The following is a 19203-nucleotide window of genomic DNA, read 5'->3' on the forward strand; positions in this document are numbered from 1 at the left end:
ACCAGGTGCGCACCCCCGACCACGTAACCAGCCCTCAACACAAGCTTGCAGGCCAAGGCCAGCGAGCCCCCCGGCCTGCGGTCTCCTGCAGGCTGTGAGCACCCGTGCTGCCCAGAGGCCCTGCCGCGAGACCCCGACTGCGGGCCGACGCTGGTCTCTCCTGGTCCCTCCCCACCCGCCTTGCACCTTTGCTGGTCGTCATCTGTGTCCTTTCACAATAACAAACCGTAACTGTGACCGCAACACATCGAGTCTACTTGCACTGGACACAGGACGCACTTCCTGGAAGGCTCACTGCTACCCACGGGTCGCGAAGAGTCCCCCACGACTGAGCAACTAAGCACAGCACTGTACAGCACCCTGGGTACTGCCGGTACTTGATAAACGTCACCTTTACTTGCGTTCAAAGAATATACAACTTACCTCTCTAATTCTCTTGATCTGAATGTAATTTAACCGCCCCCAGTCAAGTTCATCCTTTAAATACACAAAAGCATAATATTTGATATTAATGTAACAAACCAGAACTGATACATCTACGATAATACATACATCTCACAAGGAAGAATATAAACCAACAGGAAAAACACTGGCTGGCTCTTTGTTCAGTCACACAGTCGCGTCCGACTCCTTGCAACCCCAAGGACTGCATCACCCCAGGCCTCCCGTCCCTCACCAACTCCTGCACTATGCTCAAACCCATGTCCATCGAGTCGGTGATGCCGTCCAACCATCTCGTCCTCTGCCGTCCCCTCCTCCTCCTGCCTTCAATCTTTCCCAGCATCAGGGTCTTTTTCAATGAGTCAGCTCTTTGCATCAGGTGCCAAAAGTATTGGAGTTTCATCTTTAGCATCAGTCCTTCCAATGAATATTCAGAACTGACCTCCTTTAGAATGGACTGCTTGGGCTGCCATGCTGTCCAAGGGACTCTCAAGAGCCTTCTCCAACACCACAGTTCAAAAGCATCGATTCTTTAGTGCTCAGCTTTTTCTGTGGTCCAACTCTCACATCCATACATGACCACTGGAAAAACCACAGCTTTGATGATACAGATCTTTCTTGGTTATGTCTCTGCTTTTTAATATGCTATCTAGGTTGGTCATAGCTTTTCTTCCAAGGAGCAAGTGACTTTTAATTTCATGGCTGCAGTCACCATCTGCAGTGATTTTGGAGCCCAAGAAAATTAAGTCTGTCACTGTTTCCATTGTTTCCCCATCTGTTTGCCATGAAGTGATGGGACCAGATGCCCTGATCTTCATTTTTTGAATGTTAAGCTTTAAGCCAGCTTTTTCACTCTCCTCTTTCATCTTCATCAAGAGGTTCTTTAGTTCTTCTTCGTTTTCTGCTATAAGGGTGGTGTTATCTGCATATTTGAGATTATTGATATTTCTCCGGCAATCTTAATTCCAGCTTGTGATTCATCCCGCCTGGCATTTCTCATGATGTACTCTGCATGTAAGTTAAATAAGCAGGGTGACAATATACAGCCTTGACGTACTCCATTCCCGATTTGGAGCCAGTCCAGGTTCCATGTCCAGTTCTAACTGTTGCTTCTTGATCTGCATTCAGATTTCTCAGGAGGTAACCAAGGTGCTCTGGTATTCTCATCTCTTTAAGAATTTTCCAGTTTGTCGTGATCTACACTGTCAAAGGCTTTAGTGTAGTCAATGAAACAGATGATTTTCTGAAATTCTCTTGCTTTTTCTATGATCCAACAGATGTTGGCAATTTGATCTCTGGTTCCTCTGCCTTGTCTAAATACAGCTTGTGCATCTGGAAGTTCTCAGTTCGTGTACTGTTGAAGCCTAGCTTGGAGAATTTTGAGCATTACTTTACTAGCGTGTGAGATGAGTGCAATTGTGCGATAGTTTGAACATTCTTTGGCATTGCCTTTCTTTGGGATTGGAATGAAAACTGCCCTCTTCCAGTCCTGTGTCCACCGCCAAGTTTTCCAAATTTGTTGACATATCGAGTGCTGCACTTTCACAGCATCATCTTTTAGGATTTGAAATAGCTCAGCTAGAATTCCATCACCTCCACTAGCTTTGTTCATAGTGATGCTTCCTAAGGTCCACTTGACTTCGCATTCCAGGATGGCTGACTCTAGGTGAGTGATCACAGCATCGTGGTTATCTGGATCATTAAGATCTTTTTTGTACAGTTCTTCTGTATATTCTTGCCACCTCTTCTCAATCTCTTTTGCTCCTGTTAGGTCCATACTGTTCTGTCCTTTATTGTGCCCACCTTTGCAGGTCAGGAAGCGACAGTTAGAACTGGACATGGAACAACAGACTGGTTCCAAATAGGAAAAGGAGCACGTCAAGGCTGTATATTGTCACCCTGCTTATTTAACTTATATGCAGAGTACATCATGAGAAATGCTGGACTGGAAGAAACACAAGCTGGAATCAAGATTGCCAGGAGAAATGTCAATAACCTCAGATATGCAGATGACACCACCCTTATGGCAGAAAGTGAAGAGGAACTAAAAAGTTTCTTGATGAAAGTGAAAGTGGAGAGTGAAAAAAGTGGGCTTAAAGCTCAACATTCAGAAAACGAAGATCATGGCATCTGGTCCCATCACTTCATGGCAAATGATGGGGAAACAGTGGAAACAGTGTCAGACTTTACTTTTTTGGGCTCCAAAATCACTGCAGATGGTGACTGTAGCCATGAAATTAAAAGACGCCTACTCCTTGGAAGGAAAGTTATGACCAACCTAGATAGCATATTCAAAAGCAGAGACATTACTTTGCCAACAAAGGTCCGTCTAGTCAAGGCTATGGTTTTTCCTGTGCTCATGTATGGATGTTAGAGTTGGACTGTGAAGAAGGCTGAGTGCCGAAGAATTGATGGTTTTGAACTGTGGTGTTGGAGAAGACTCTTGAGAGTCCCTTGGACTGCAAGGAGATTCGAGCAGTCCATTCTGAAGGAGATCAGCCCCGGGATTCCTTTGGAGAGAATGATGCTGAAGCTGAAACTCCAGTACTTTGGCCACCTCATGCGAAGAGCTGACTCACTGGAAAAGACTCTGATGCTGGGAGGGATTGGGGGCAGGAGGAGAAGGGGACGGCAGAGGATGAGATGGTTGGATGGCATCACTGACTCGATGGATGTGAGTCTGAGTGAACTCCGGGAGTTGGTGATGGACAGGGAAGCCTGGTGTGCTGCGATTCACGGGGTCGCAAAGAGTCGGACATGACTGAGCGACTGAACTGAACTCAACTTGCATGAAAAGTTCCCTTGGTATCTCTAATTTTTTTGAAGAGATCTCTAGTCTTTCCCATTCTATTGTTTTCCTCTATTTCTTTGCACTAAAAGCTTTCTTATCTCTCCTTTCTATTCTTTGGAACTCTGCATTCAGAAGGATTTATCTTTTGTTTTGTCCTTCGCCTTTCGCTTCTCCTCTTCCCTCAGCTATTTCTAAGGCATTCTCAGACAACCATTTTGCCTTTTTGCATTTATTCTTTTTGGGCTGACTGTCTACACAATGGCTTTCATGAGTAACTCAGACAGTTGCTCTAAGGATGCATCTGGGCATGGCAAATTTACACACACATACCTACCAGCAATCTTTTGAACACGCTCAGTTTAGAAGGAGAACAAAACCTGCCTGTGCCCACCCCAAACAACGAAGGCTAAAGGCTGGTTTTTCCAAGCCGACTATGGAGCACATGGCTGAAGCAGCAGACGGAAAGCCCCGAGCCCCTCCGCTCTTGAGCGGCAGCCCAGGCGTGGCCCCCAGGCCTGCGGTCCCAGCAGTTGCCGGGGCTCCTGACACTGAAGGGACCCCGGTCTCGGAGGCGGGCGGCGGGCAGCACGGCCGCACACAGGCCGCCACCTCCAGGAGCCGGCGCTGCCGGTTCGCACGGGCGATGAGGCTGAGCGCAGGGGCCCAGGCAACTCCCGCGGCGCCAGCAGTCACAGCAGAGAGACTCGGGGAACGGCCACTGACCTTCGGGTGCCGCAGCTCCCCTCTCTGTCTGCAGGTCTGCCACGCCTGCAAAGAAACCATCGGGGTCAAAACTCTTTCCTGACCACAGACAATTTACAGATTTGTTCTTTCTTTCTGAAAATTGTCAAAGTTAACATATAGTTCTACTATATACTAAAATTATTCTTTTAAGTGGGTGAATTAGGATTTTCAGTTGGGAGATTTTTTTCCAGTCAACTTCAAAGACTCAGACTCCCATCCTGACATACTTCTCCCAACAGTTTCTTTAGTCTCAGGGGTCGGTAACACTAAAAATCCTCCTAACGAAGACAGGCACAGGGCGTGAAAGTGTCCTGACACCCGCGGTCACTGCTTTCGGAGCTGGACTTACTCTAAAGGCTTCAACAAGTGCGATGCAGTCGCTCCTGCTGCTGCCAGCGAAATTCACCTTGTTCCTAAAAACAGACAACAAAGGGCGTCACCTGCTGCCTGTAAAACACAGCAGCTTAGAAGTACGAGAGGAAAATACCTGTATCCATCAAGATGCTGCCTGAAAGGCATCGCAAAAAAATTCTTCAAGGAAAGAGATGCCGCTATCAAGAGAATAAACAAAGACAATGTGAGATGCTCAGAAGGGCCTCGCCTTGCGCCCTCCGTCACCGCCTGGCCGCTGCACACGCACCGATGATGAGACACTCGTCCAGACACCCGAACACGTGTCCGAGGACTATGAGTTTGCCGAGCTGCTGACTGACAGGAAGCTGGGCTAGAACCCTTCCTAGGAAGGTCAGCTCACCATCGTGGGGGTTGTCGTCTTCTCTCCGCCCGCTCACCGCAAGCGCTCCCACCTTCATGAAACAAAGCAGGGCCGTCAGCAAGTGGGCTTTGCCCACGCCCTTCTTCCCTCAGGCAGGGAGTTTAAGACAGGGACCAGCTGTGGATAAGCAAGGTTCCACAGGGCCTCTGAGTCAGCTTACTAAAGACTGAGACTAAAGGTTTTTTTGAAGCCGAGAACGCCATTTCATTATTTCCACGTAACTCACAGGCTAACGAACGTGGCAGGCCCAATCCCAAATATCCAGCTGCCGCATCATTCACAGCCAGATGGAGCAGCCCCCATGCGGAGAAAGATGTCCTCAACTGGATGGAGCGTGTTTTACGGACACCCAAGCAAGTACGAGAGGCACCCCAAGGCCGAGGGCCGGAGGCACACGCGCACAGCCGGCAGACGGGGGCGCCTGGCCAGGCTGCCCACCGCAGGGGCAGAGCCGGAGCCCACCACAGGGGCAAGGCCTCCAGCACCAGGAAGGAGAAGGCTGGTGGGGGCGAGGAGCAGGACTCGAGGGCAGGGGAGAGGGCTCCTGCGGCCGGAGCTGGGGAACAGGGCCGCACTGCGCCCAGCGGCCCTGCCAGGGCTTCTCAGCCTCACCAGCAAACAGCAAGCCCGGTGGGGGGTGGCTGACGGGTGGCGAGAGCGCAGGAGCGGCTAACAAAGCTGGTCTGAACCAGTATATAAACCTGGAGTCAGCCGTCAGTCGTGAGCGCCCAGCCAAGAGTCAGCCGTTAGTCGTGAGCGCCCAGCCAAGCATCAGCCGTCAGTCGTGAGCGCCCAGCCAAGCGTCAGCCGTCAGTCGTGAGCGCCCAGCCAAGAGTCAGCCGTCAGTGTGAGCGCCCAGCCAAGCGTCAGCCGTCAGTCGTGAGCGCCCAGCCAAGCGTCAGCCGTCAGTCGTGAGCGCCCAGCCAAGCGTCAGCCGTCAGTCGTGAGCGCCCAGCCAAGCGTCAGCCGTCAGTCGTGAGCGCCCAGCCAAGCGTCAGCCGTCAGTCGTGAGCGCCCAGCCAAGCGTCAGCCGTCAGTCGTGAGCGCCCAGCCAAGCGTCAGCCGTCAGTCGTGAGCGCCCAGCCAAGCGTCAGCCGTCAGTCGTGAGCGCCCAGCCAAGCGTCAGCCGTCAGTCGTGAGCGCCCAGCCAAGCGTCAGCCGTCAGTCGTGAGCGCCCAGCCAAGCGTCAGCCGTCAGTCGTGAGCGCCCAGCCAAGCGTCAGCCGTCAGTCGTGAGCGCCCAGCCAAGAGTCAGCCGTCAGTCGTGAGCGCCCAGCCAAGAGTCAGAAGTCAGTCGTGAGCGCCCAGCCAAGAGTCAGCCGTCAGTCGTGAGCGCCCAGCCAAGAGTCAGCCGTCAGTCGTGAGCGCCCAGCCAAGCGTCAGCCGTCAGTCGTGAGCGCCCAGCCAAGCGTCAGCCGTCAGTCGTGAGCGCCCAGCCAAGCGTCAGCCGTCAGTCGTGAGCGCCTAGCCAAGAATCAGCCGTCAGTCGTGAGCGCCTAGCCAAGAATCAGCCGTCAGTCGTGAGCGCCTAGCCAAGCATCAGCCGTCAGTCGTGAGCGCCTAGCCAAGAATCAGCCGTCAGTCGTGAGCGCCTAGCCAAGAATCAGCCGTTAGTCGTGAGCGCCTAGCCAAGCAAGCACTGTTCACAACCATCAAAATACCTTAGAGATATCCACATCATGAAACCTATAAAATTCACCCAAAAATCTTAGCTTTTCCCATCACGAACAAGTATGGGAGGGTCCTACCTCCTTGAGCAGAAGGATGGTGCGTTCAATGTCGCTCAGACTAGGTGGAGAAAGGGCCGTGGCCAGCAGAGCCCTGGGCTCACCCATGTCAAGTAACTTCACCTTCAATATCGTGCTTCCTAACGGACAACGCTGAAAAGAAGAGAACTTGAGTTTAGAAACAGAAAAATCAGTAAATCAACTCACCTACTCACATGACTAGTACTCCAGAGGAAGCAGTGCAAGAGAGGAGGTAAAGAGAATTAAGAAAGGAAAACAGAAAGAGGCAGAGGGCTGGGCGGAGGAGAGAGAGAGACCGGGGATGGAGAGATGCGGGAGAGGAGGAGCGGGAGACAGACGGAAGACGGATGATGGAGGGGGTCAGAGAGCGAGGAGGGGAGGGCAGGGGCAGCGGCGACGGCACGGATGGAAGGCACAGACAGAAGGCACGCACGGGGCGGCTGGGCACAGCGCTCCTCGGGCCATCCGCTGGCACGGCGCGACTCCCTCAGGGGCCTGGGGCCCAGGCGATGAAGCCAGTGCTGGCATTCAAGACGACCCTGGTCACAAGTGATGTTTCCAGGGTCAAAATTATATGACACTCAAAATATACTCCTCAGACTGTTGGGTAAAACTGCCCATAAAAACCAACTATGAAGATGACCAAAGTTCGTTACCAGCATCTCAGGGATGACGTGGTTGGGGATGGAGTTGTCCCAGAAATCCTTGTGCACGAGTCTGTAACAGTATCCTTTAGACACCCGTCCAGCGCGGCCTTCAAAGGGGGAACATTCAAATGCTGGCATTAGTTACTTTAACATAAGCATAAAGACATTTTTCAGAATAACCATTATGTACTAAGGAAAACTCTGTTATCCTCTACCAAATCAGGTCAGTAAAAACTTCAGAATAGGTCAGTGTTAGAAGCAACCTTATACACAGAAATTAAGTGCTAACTTGTACTCAGTACAGTATCAAATGCACATTTCCAAAGACTACCACATTGGCCCCAGAATGCAACGGCAATCAGAACATTATAAACACCACACCTCTCCTGCAAACACATAGTTTACACTGATAATCGAGCTGGCGAGAGAAGCCACGCTTCCCCCAGCGGATGGGCTGGCTGTGCCCTGTCCCCACACCTGTGCGGAAGCGTCCGCCCTTCATGACGACTTCACATGACCTGAGTGTGCAGAGCTCAGAAGCAGGCCTGGCCCATGGAAACTGGCCGATCAATGGCTCTTCTCTTGCGATGGTATCGCTTGCACAATGAAAACTGCTTTATCCAAAAACAGGATAAAATCTGAGAGCGTGGAAGGCGGGGAGGGGGCTTCTTCATGAATACTTGCTTTTAAAAAGTGGGGGCAGCCAGGGAGGTGCCTGTGGAGCCTGGACCCCTGCCCTTTCTGCCCCACCAACCTGGGAATCCGCCCCCCTTGCCACCAGGAGACTGAGGGGAGTGTCCAGGCTTCTGCCTCCACCTCCACCCCACCCGCGTATCTTCAGACGACAGGACTGCACGCGGGAAATCCCAAGGTAATGACAAAACCAAACGCACAACTCCTGGAACCAACAAGTGAAATCGGTGAGTCACCAGACTCAACAGCAGCACAGAAAATAAACCACGTCTATACACTAGAAACGAGCATGTGAAAACCCGCGTGAACAACGCCCTCACAATCACTGCAGTCCCTCCAATTAAACTGAACACTTAGACACAGATCTAGCAAAACGGCCTCCCTGGTGGCTCTGATGGTGAGAATCTGCCTGCAACGCAAGAGGCCCGGGCGCGATCCCCGGATCGGGAAGATCCCTGAGGAAGGAAATGGCAAACTGCTCCGGTATTCTTGCCTAGAGAATGCCATGGACAGACAAGCCTGGCAGGCTACGGTCCATGAGATCACATGACATGACTGAGTGACTAACACTTTCTAGCAGATCACATGCAGCGTCTGTCTGCTGAAAATAACACAATGCTGGCTGACGACGTCAAAGACACCCTAAACAAGGGAGACACACGCACTCAGCGACAGGCAGACTCAGGTCTCCACAAACTCGTGTTCAGGGTTAACCAAGTCCTAGCAGCACCAGGGGCAGCTTCTGTGTATGCGTACACAACATCATTCTAAAGTCTACACAGAAAGGCAAAGCCTAACAGAACAGTTAGAACAACCTTGAGAATGAAGAATGGAGGGGTAGGAACCCATCTGCTTCATGTTAAGTCTCACAGTGTGTTCTTGGTGGAGGAAAAACAGCCGAGAGAACGTAATGAAGAAGCAGAAACAGCCCCAGACAAGCGCAGCCCGTGGTGTGCGCAGAGGTGCGCACGCCCTTCACCAGAGGATGACGGCGCGGGGACGCTGCATCCAGACAAACCGCACATCAGTGACGAGAACTGACTGCGTGATTCAGAGACACGGAGGCAAGAACCAGCCGATGTGACTCCAGAGGAAACACAAGAAACCCCTCACAGTCCAGGCTAGGCGAACTGCTCTTGTCTGAATCTTGAGCATGATCCATAAGAAGAAAAGCTGATACAACCCAAACCACACCAAAATGTGACTTTTTCTCTACGAAATACCCTGTCAAGAGGAGTAAAAGACAAAATACACTCTGGGGGAAACACAGGAAGTCCTCTACATACGACCCTTCAAGCTGCAAGCTTTCAAAGGTGAGAACGTGAGTGCCAGCTTTCGTACCCTGGCACTGTGAAAGGTGACCACACACTCCTGGTGGGCATGCCAACACACTCAGCTGCTCAGTGGAGAGGAGGGTCGGGCATGGAAACAGAGTCTGATGCTGTGAGATGCTGTTGCTTTATACGTAAAACTGGTTCCAATAAAGGTAATCTCTGATTAAGACTAAACATACAAAGAGCAAAAACCTTGAAAGGACCCCCAGTGTGTCGCCAGGCCCCGGGGCTGTGCTGGAACACAAACACCTTACCTTTCCTCTGCTCACAGCTGGTCTTAGAGGCCCAGCTCAGCCGCAGACTCTGGTAATTCGTGTCTTCATCACAAACCAGAGTTCTGGTCAAACAAAAATCTATAACTGTCATAAAAAAGGGAATGTAAATACCAGGCTAGGCTAGCAAGAAATAACCGTGACAATCACAGTGCAGAGGGATAAGTCGATTTATGGAACACACAGCCTTTAGAACTGATGTACACACAGCAGCCTCTGGAAAAGACCAGCCACTCCCAACTGCCCAGGACAGGGCAGCGGTGGCCACGCTCTCCCCTCCTACGGACTGGGCGTCCGGACGGAAAGAAGACTGCTGGTCAGAGCCCCTGCAGCACAGGGAGCCGGTGCGGGCTGCGCCCCAGCCTCCCAGGACTCGCGGCCACGCAGAAGCACAGCTGAAGCGGGGATAGTCAGGTCTCAGCCGTGTGTGTGTGTGTGTGTGTGTGTGTGTACAGTCGGGTCTCAGCCCTGAGTGTGTGTGTGTGTGTGTGTGTGTGTACAGTCAGGTCTCAGCCCTGAGTGTGTGTGTGTGTGTACAGTCGGGTCTCAGCCCTGAGAGTGTGTGTGTGTGTGTGTGTGTGTGTGTGTGTGTGTGTGTACAGTCAGGTCTCAGCCCTGTGTGTGTGTGTGTGTGTGTGTGTGTACAGTCGGGTCTCAGCCCTGAGTGTGTGTGTGTGTGTGTGTGTGTGTGTACAGTCAGGTCTCAGCCGTGTGTGTGTGTGTGTGTGTGTGTACAGTCGGGTCTCAGCCCTGAGTGTGTGTGTGTGTGTGTGTACAGTCGGGTCTCAGCCCTGAGTGTGTGTGTGTGTGTGTGTACAGTCAGGTCTCAGCCGTGTGTGTGTGTGTGTGTGTACAGTCGGGTCTCAGCCCTGAGTCCGTGTGTGTGTGTACAGTCGGGTCTCAGCCCTGAGTGCGTGTGTGTGTGTGTGTACAGTCGGGTCTCAGCCCTGAGTGTGTGTGTGTGTGTGTGTGTGTGCGCGCGCGCGCACGTGCGTGCATGCTAGGGGGCTGGGGGCGGCTGCTCCATGTCCATGTCAGGGTCCTCCCCTCTAACACCCGGGGACAGGGCCCGTGCCGCTCTCCCCGTGCCCCAGGCCCAGCACAGAGCAGGCAGGCTCCGTGCAGGAAGAGGGTCTGTTCCCGCCGCACGTGCGCGCCCCTCCTCAGTGCCCTGCCCGCCCATCCCGCCCCCGCCCGCCTCAGGAGACCCTCTTGCACGTCCACGACACCATGTGCCCCCAGCCCGTCCTGATGGCTCCACCAGGCCCCGGACACTCCCCCCACCATCACCCGCGGGGACCTCCACTCCCAGACACGGGGCAGGCGGCATCCAGGACCCCGTCCTGTGCCCATCCTCCACCCAACTCGCCTTCCGTGCCCCCACCCGACATCCCCTCAGGCTCCATCTCCAGCCTCTTCTCTGGAACTGGAGGTTCCCCCACCGCTGTCTTGCAACCCTCCCCAGCAGCCCTTAATCCCCACACACGGACCCATGGTGTGTCCATCTGAGGAGCACAGGCCCCCAGCCCCTCTGCCCGCTCCTCACCCTCCGGACACCCACAGCCCACCGGGCGGCACGTGGTTACTCATCTCATCGCCCGTCTGTCAGTGCCCGCCCGCCCCCGTGTCAGGAGAACAGAGTCACCCCGTGGTTGGCACTGTCTCCCTGCCCCGGGATGGCCTGCTGGCCTGGCCCCAAGCCGGCACCCTGCGGCTCCTCCACACTCGGGCGCCCCCAAGTTAAGCCCCCCTCAGCTGTCTCCTCTTCACAGAGGGGGCCCCCGCGGCCCCAACCAAAAGGTCATTCTTCCCAATTAATGGTAACTCCTTTCTCTGGATGATTGTCCTATGTAACATCCACCTCGACCTGGAACCACACACTTTTTTACCTACCAACGTCTCTCACCAGACAACACGTCTGGCCCATCCTGCAGGCCTCCCATCGAGAACACTGTCTGGCACGTGTCAGGCTCCCAAACTTTTTCTTGGCTGTGATGCTCCGCGTGCGGGATCTGGTTCCCCGACCAGGGACGCACCCCACGCCCCCCTGCACTGGGAGCACGATCTGAACCACTGGACCGCCAGGAAGTCCCTCTGGCTCCCAAACATGAACCCACAGCCTCACAGAGTCATCAAGGACACACACGTGGGCGCCCAGCCTGAGTGCCCTCACCCCTGTACTGACTCGGGGTCCTTCTCAACCACCCTCAGCAACGGGGAGGACTTGGGGTCCTCCCTCCAGTCACGATGTCCGGCGGGGCAGCCCCAACGCTCTACTGCCCACAAGCCCCTGGCACGCCCCGGATCACTTCCTGTATAAATAACCGTGCCCAGAGGCTGCCCATGTGGAAGGATGCATGTGCTCAGAGGACAGCATGGAGCCTGCACCTCCAGAACAGGGAGGGGACAGTACGGGGAGGGGCCTCCCGAGGACACACAGGCCACGACTGCCCGGCCACGCTGGGGGAGACGGGGACCTCACCGTACTTGACGTCTGGAACCGTGACAGAACTCTCTGCGATATTGGTGGACAGAATGATCTGGCAAACAAACAAAAAGAGCAATCTGACTCGCTCACACGTATGGGAAGGCATCAGGCAAAGCGAAAATAAAGCAACTCAGAATCACTGAAAGGCAAAAACACTGGACTCAAATTTTAAATTTAGCCATTTTTCTATTTTACACAAAAGTCCACAATCGGTCAAGGGTCTCGGAGGTGAGGCAAGGAGGAGGAGTCAGTGCAGGGGGCTCTGCTCCACACCAGTGTGGGACCCTGGACCACTCACCTCATTCTTCTCATCTATAAAATGGAGATTACAGCAATACCCACCTGATTATTTGAATTAATAAATACAGAATGCTCAGAACTGCTCCCGGCCTGAACTGAGCCCTCAGTAAACAGCAGCATGCCCTGTAGCACTGGCGTCTGGGCACTGAACACCTACCTGTGTCGGGCCGGCAGCACCACAATTCAAGGACAGACAGATATTATCATAAGTAACCTTCCTAACAGCTCTGCAAGGTGGTTTTATTGCCTCTACTTTCAAACAGTAAAATTAAGCCTGGGAGAAGCGAGGTGCCCAAAGGCACACACCTGCAAGGGACAGAGCCTCGCGTCATCGGTCCAGTTCCACACACGCGCTCTTAACCCTTCACCTCTATGTAAAGGCACAGCTTTTCCTGGTGGACTCGCTCTCAGGAGTCTGGCGGAGTCCTCACCAGAAACCCAGGCTCCTTCGCACAGCAGGCGCACAAATGCAGTGGGCAAGCAGCGGGGCGAAAACAGCTCTCCTGACCCCAGACTCGGCAGCTTCAGGGGCCTTGGAATCATCCGGGGGCGCAGAGCACAACAGACTCAAGGCAGAGGCCCTGGGAGGGCCGCAGCGCCTAAGAGCCCTGAGTTGCTGGCAAGGCCTAGGCTGCCCCAGAGACTCAGACCCTCTCCTGGAATCAAAGGGGCTGGGCTGCACGTTCGGGGCCCCTGATGATCTGAAGCCACACTTGAAGGACTGTGATAAGATAATCCCATCACCACCATAAAGGATTAAAGAAATGCTCTTAAGCAGGATCAAGAGTGTGGGCTCTGACCACAATCTCCAGGGCAGTGCCAGGGACAGAGGCCCCGAGCCCACGAGAAACAACGCCCTGAGGCTGTGGAAATAACAAACCTTAGCAAACTGACTTACAAAACAAAGGCAAAATGAAATCATACACCTGGCTCATCAGCACGCACGCGTGTGGGCGACTAACCACCAGCTACAGAGCCCGCCACCCGTTGGGCCACCACGCTCTCATCAGCAGGGTCTCTAAGGAGAAGGTACTCAGAGTGCAGAACGGGTACCCCAGCCAGCCCACCTTTCTGTACCCGGGCACTGGACTTAAAAACACGTTGTTCTGTTCCTCCAAAGTCACACTTGAATGGAGTGGATAGACCTGCAACCTAGAAAAGAAGGAAAAGAAAGAAAACATCCACAAACGGAAAACAGATACAAAAATGAGCAACTACTCACTAAGATGATTAAACGATTGAGGGCAGAAACAACACAACGCGTTACAAGCAAAACTCTACAGGCTATCGTTTTAAACACACCTTTTATGAACCATGTTTGTGAGAAGTTCGTGCATATAGTTTATTTCACCCAGACCTAGGGAAGAAAGATAGTGGAGGAGAAAAAAAGAGATTTGTATTCATTTCTAAAAAACAACCTTTAAGACGACATCTTTTTCAAAGATGGTACTACCAATTCATTTTAGTTGATTTTTTTATCCTCTTCACCTAAATACATCAGTATTACAAGTGACAAGTATGCAACACTGTTTTTGCTGTCGTTCAGTCACAAAGTCGTGTCCAACTCTTTGCAACCCCGTGAGCTGCAGCACACCAGGCTCCCCTGTCCTTCACCATCTCCTGGAGCTTGCTCAAACTCATGTCCATTGAGTTGGTGATGCCAGCCAACCATCTCATCCTCTGCCGCCCTCTTCTCCTCCTGCTCTCAATCTTTCTCAGCATCAGGGTCTTTTCCAATGAGTCGGCTCTACCAGTACTCAAAACTGAGAAGAAGCGTATTCTCCCAATGCTTTCCTTTCCCCAACAGCGGCGCCTGTGAGTGCTGGCCCTATGAGTAGCTTCGCGTTTCCTGCCCCTCCACTGGTTTTCCAAATGCCTTACGTTAATTATGCAAAAATCTTACAATCAAAAACTAATATTTAAAAAGTATTGGTCACAAAGATGTGCTACATCTTTTTTATTAGGTTCAGAAATGCTCATTGATATATATAAAGTTTGCATGTGATTTTGCCACATCCTGAGTTATCAATATTTGAACCTCTATGGGTTGAACTGTGTGTCCCCAAAAGATGTGGAAGCCCCAACCCCAGTGCCTCAGAATGTGACTTTATTTGCAAATAAAGCATCACTGCAGATCTAATTAGTTAAGAGGAGGTCACACTGGAGAAGACTGGGCCTTTATTTCAATAGGACTGTTGTCCTTGTAAGAAGACACACACGCAGAAAACACCGTGTAACGGTCAAGGCAGGAGGAGAAGTATCAGAGCCTCGAGCCAAGGGCGGGCCAAAGACTGCCTGCCAGGAGGAGCAGGGAGAGGCCGGGGAGGAGTCCAGCCGGAGCCTCAGGGGGAGCAGGGCCCTGAGACACTTTGATTTTTACTTCCAGTCTCCATAACAGCCAGAGAATAAATGTCTGCCATTCTAAGCCTTCGTTACAGCAGCCCTAAAAACTCTAACACAGAACCATTCCCAAAAGATCAATCAATGAAGTGAGCATACTGTCAGACCTGAACTCACATAAACATGTAACAGAAAGACAACAGACTCAGCAGTGAGGTGTCACTCGCAGACAGCTTGCTCCGGTGACGTTCAGCGGCGAGGAAGCACACACCTCGAGTCAGGTGTTCTAGGCGCGCGGCCCTGGCTCCACTCCGGCCCTTTCTTCCCACAACGTTACGCACACAGAAACCTCTAACAAGTATTTATATGGGCAAATGCAGCTCCACTCCACTGCCAGCCGATGGCTGTCTTCTGGATACAAAACTAATCAGTAAATACAAAACTAATCCATACCAAGTTAAGCAAAATGTGATCAGAGCTTTCAACCCACATGCTGTATTCCAGAGTAAAATAAGTTACCTTTATTCATGCTTTTTGTTCTCCACCAAAACTAGCACAAATACCCACATGTTCTATATATTACTTTCCAACAACAAAAAAAATACATGAATTGTCATAAGGTTTCATCAAGCTATATCACTTGATTAAAAAATCATTAAAAAAACCATCACGTTGAAAAAGTACAATTTTAACATAAATTAATCTTGTCAAATTAATAAAAGATGCTTGCTCCTTGGAAGAAAAGCTATGACAAACCTAGACAGCATATTAAAAAGCAGAGACATTACTTTGCCAACAAAGGTCCATCTAGTCAAAGCTATGGTTTTTCTAGCAGTCATGTATGGATGTGAGAGTTGGACCATAAAGAAAGCTGAGCGCTGAAGGATTGATGCTTGTGAACTGTGGAGAAGTTCAAAACTGTCGGAGAAGACTCTTGAGGGTCCCCTGGACACCAAGGAGATCAAACCAGTCAATCCTAAAGGTTATCAACCCTGAATACTCATTGGAAGGATGGATGCTGAAGCTGAAGCTCCAATACTTTGGCCACCTGATGCAAAGTGCTGACTCATTAGAGAAGACCCTGATGCTGGGAAGGACTGAAGGCAGCAGAAGGGGACGACAGAGGATGAGGCGGTTGGACGGCATCACCGACTCGACGGACATGGGTTTGAGCAAACTCTGGGAGTTGGTGTGAAGGACAGGGAAGTCTGGTGTGCTGTAGTCCATGGGGTTGCAAAGAGTCAGACACAACTAAGGGATTGAACTGAACTGCACATTGTCAAGTATCTTAAACAGATTATTTTCTCAAATACTGAAGAGAAAAGAACTTGAGGACTACCTTGATTATTTTCATGGTATTACAATAATGACGTTATTATTAATAAACTTTAAATACAGTTCAGTTCAGTTGCTCAGTCGTGTCTGACTCTTTGCGACCCCATGAATCGCAGCACGCCAGGCCTCCCTGTCCATCGCCAACTCCCAGATGGATGACAATTACCTCAAAAATAGCAAACTTAACATAGCCGGTTTTTTCCCAAAGGGGGTCAGACTGCCCTCAAAAATAACATTAAACTCATTATTAATGTTTTTAGCAACACAAAGGGTTATAGTAAGAAGTCAAACTAAGAACCCCATCCATTCCCATCCCCAGTGTCCCACAGTAAACCCGCTCTACAAATAACCATATTTCACCATATGTGCTAGACACAAACCAGCCTCCATCCTGAGCACGATTCCACATCATGGAAGAACGGCACTCACCTGGCAGAAACACCAGCACGCTGCTCCGCTCTGACAGAAACGGGCTGCCTGACGGGGTCTTGGCCCTGTTAACAGGTGAGGTGCACAAACGTTAGTCAAGGTGAAGCAGCCGTGGTTTTTTAGGGTCCTGGTAGTGCAGGCTTCTAACCGTGAGAGGCTCTTACCTCCAGGTCACCCCCTGCAACGTTCTGTCCTTTATGTAAGACAACACGGGGCCCCAGGACGGGAGACACAGCCCAAAGCCCCACAGGGAACCAAGAGGCCTCCAGCCTCCTGACTACTTTGTTCCATTAAAACTCATCATCAGCAAAAGTCTTTGATGTTTAGTTACTGTAATCTAGACCCTCAAAATACAAGAGATTTAGAAAAACTATTACAAACAAAACTTAAACTTATAAGGAACTGAAACAATTATCATTTTTATAGACCAAGGTCTCAAACCATCCCCTGGCCTCCTGCCTCCATCCGCCCGTCTACTTCATGTGAACTCAGAAGGCTGATTCCTCCACAAACCCCCGCGGCCCGCCCGGGTGCCAGGCCTCCTGCATGCAGGCCGGCACAGCAGCGAGACAGTCCGCTCCCTGCCCTGCTGACACCCCAGCTGGAGAGACCTACAAGAACAAGAGTGGGAACCTTCAGCTTGGCAATGACAGCATGACAGGAACGGGCAGGGCCACAGAGCTGCAGCCACTGGGCTACCCCCTCACCCCGCCTCCTTCTCTGTGGCTACTATTCCCAGGAATGGCGGGGACTGTTGTTTCTTGGCTTTTCCAAGAATTAAAAAAAAAAAAAAGATTAGAGTGGAAATTAATGAAATAGAGAAAGAAAAGCAACAGAAAAACAAAAACCTAGCTCTTTGAGAGGACAAACTGACAAATCTACCTACTTTGACCAAAGAAAAACAGAGTCCAATTACTACAATCGGAAAGGAAAGAGGGGCTTCCCTGGTGGTGAGGTAGATAAGAATCCATCTGCCAGTGAAGGGGACATAGGTTTGACCTCTGGGGTTGGAGGATTCCACATGCCACGGGGTAGCTAAGCCCATGCGCCACGACGACTGAGCCCACGTGTGGCAGCTACTGAAGCCCATGTGCCTGGAGCCTGTGCCCCACAGCAAGAGAAGCCTGCACTCACAGGAGGAGCCCGCGCTCCGCAACCAGAGACAGCCTCAGCAGAGCCACTAAGACCCCACAGCCAAGATGAACAATTAATCAAGCTACTTTCTGTTACAAAATAAAATAAGGTGCTGCTATTAAAAAAAAAGAAATGAAAGAGAAGACATCACTGCTGACTTTACAGAAATGAAAAGGACTGTAAAGGAGAACCACAAACAACCAAAAGCCAACAGATTAGAAATGGACATGAAATGGACACAGTCCTAAAAGACACAAACTACTGAAGCTGATCAAAGGAAAACAGATAATCGAGCAGGCGACGCCACTGGATGGAGGGCTGTGGGCAGCGCCACTCAGACTCCCCGAGTCCACAGAGCCTCACACAGCTTCATGAAAAGGCAGCCACACCCCTTCACGGCAATCACACCACAGGGTATCAAAGACCAGGACCGCAACTGGAGGTTAACCAGGCAAAGATACATTTACCTGCAAGGAACGGCTGAATCAAAAGGTTCTCACCAGAATAAGAGAAGCCAGAAGATCATGGGAAAATATCATAAAATATCTGAGAGAACAATAAAAATGGGTGCATTTGATATATGTAAATTACATATCAATAAAGTTATTTAAACTAAAAAATTAGAAAAAGTACAAGTAAGGAGAGAAATAGCAACCAAATTTTACACTTAACAAGACTGTGTTTCTCAAATGAGAGTGACACATTTTTAGCCACATAAGAACTGAGGTTTACCAGCAGACTCAAACTTCTGAAGGACATGCTTTGGGAAGAATGGAAACAATCTAAGAAAGTCTAAGATGAAAGAATGATGCATAAAATGACATGTATTTGAGTAAGTGTAAACACACTGATCATATAAAAATAACAAAAAACTGCGGGAGCTTAAAAACAGTTAAAGTAGTCCTCGTTTGCACATAAGCTGTACTTTCCAACTCGGGTGCCAAGCACTGCTCGAGCCCCAGCGCACACGTGGTCCTGGCACACCCGTGGCCCTGTTGCCAGAGCAGCGGACGAGTCAGGATCCAGACAGACGCAAGTGCAGTGTCGGCAGGAAATCTATTCTGAAGGCACGGAACACGGCTGCCTCCCTCCACGGCAAGAGGGCAGGACAAACAACACCTTGATGCTTCCTGCACATTCACACCACACAACCACCAACTAAAGAGAAGGACTGTGCGTGCCTCGGGCCCACACAGAACAGCCTTCTCAGAAGCCGAGGGCTGGCCACCACGAGGAGGTGGGATCCACATTCTGCTTGCTGTTCCAATATGTAAATGGTGAAAGTTTTTAATGCAGTGCAATATCGTGAAAGACTCTAACCACACCTGGAACCTAAAACTGCCCATAAGGGAAAATACCTTCTAGGTTTCAAAGAGCCAGTCAATGAACAAGCGTCTGGATGACAATGGGCGACTGCTTAGAATCAGGAATAGAGCTTTGGGATAAATGGAATCAAAGGCCAAGAAAGCGTTCGACAGCCTCTCCCACGGCATCCTGCGAGTTTCACCTCGGGCGTGTGGGGCACGACCTCTGCGTGTCTGTCTTCAGCCTACAGTTTCCAGCTTGAAACCTGTCAGCCCTAAAACTGTACTTAGTATGATTTTAGCTACTTTAAAATAGAAATTTCCAGTAAAACATTTGTTAGATACTAACTTTAATTTTAAAATATATAGAGTGACCACTGAAAAGATATCTACAGTTAGTATTATAAAAACATTAAAATGCTTCATAAT

General features: G+C 50.8%; 1 protein-coding gene across 4 annotated transcripts in view; it reads right to left on the reverse strand.

Annotated features, from left to right (window-relative positions):
• TDRD9 (tudor domain containing 9) overlaps positions 1-19203 on the reverse strand; it is a 113663-nt gene that overhangs the window by 49721 nt on the left and 44739 nt on the right. For all 4 annotated transcript variants that reach the window (XM_086362717.1, XM_086362716.1, XM_086362718.1 and 1 more), the window contains exons 9-20: positions 16337-16401; positions 13535-13589; positions 13300-13384; positions 11927-11984; positions 9427-9531; positions 7155-7252; positions 6499-6630; positions 4617-4782; positions 4464-4527; positions 4326-4389; positions 3956-4000; positions 424-477 (exon numbers count right to left, since the gene is read on the reverse strand). In XM_086362717.1, the coding sequence (XP_086218843.1) occupies positions 424-477; positions 3956-4000; positions 4326-4389; positions 4464-4527; positions 4617-4782; positions 6499-6630; positions 7155-7252; positions 9427-9531; positions 11927-11984; positions 13300-13384; positions 13535-13589; positions 16337-16401 (991 nt within the window). The remainder of the gene's footprint in view (positions 1-423; positions 478-3955; positions 4001-4325; positions 4390-4463; positions 4528-4616; positions 4783-6498; positions 6631-7154; positions 7253-9426; positions 9532-11926; positions 11985-13299; positions 13385-13534; positions 13590-16336; positions 16402-19203) is intronic.

The sequence above is a fragment of the Bos grunniens genome, chromosome 21 (assembly GCF_055505025.1).
Source record: "Bos grunniens cultivar Pamir isolate PY7600 chromosome 21, Bosgru_T2T1.0, whole genome shotgun sequence".
Classification (NCBI taxonomy): domain Eukaryota; kingdom Metazoa; phylum Chordata; class Mammalia; order Artiodactyla; family Bovidae; genus Bos; species Bos grunniens.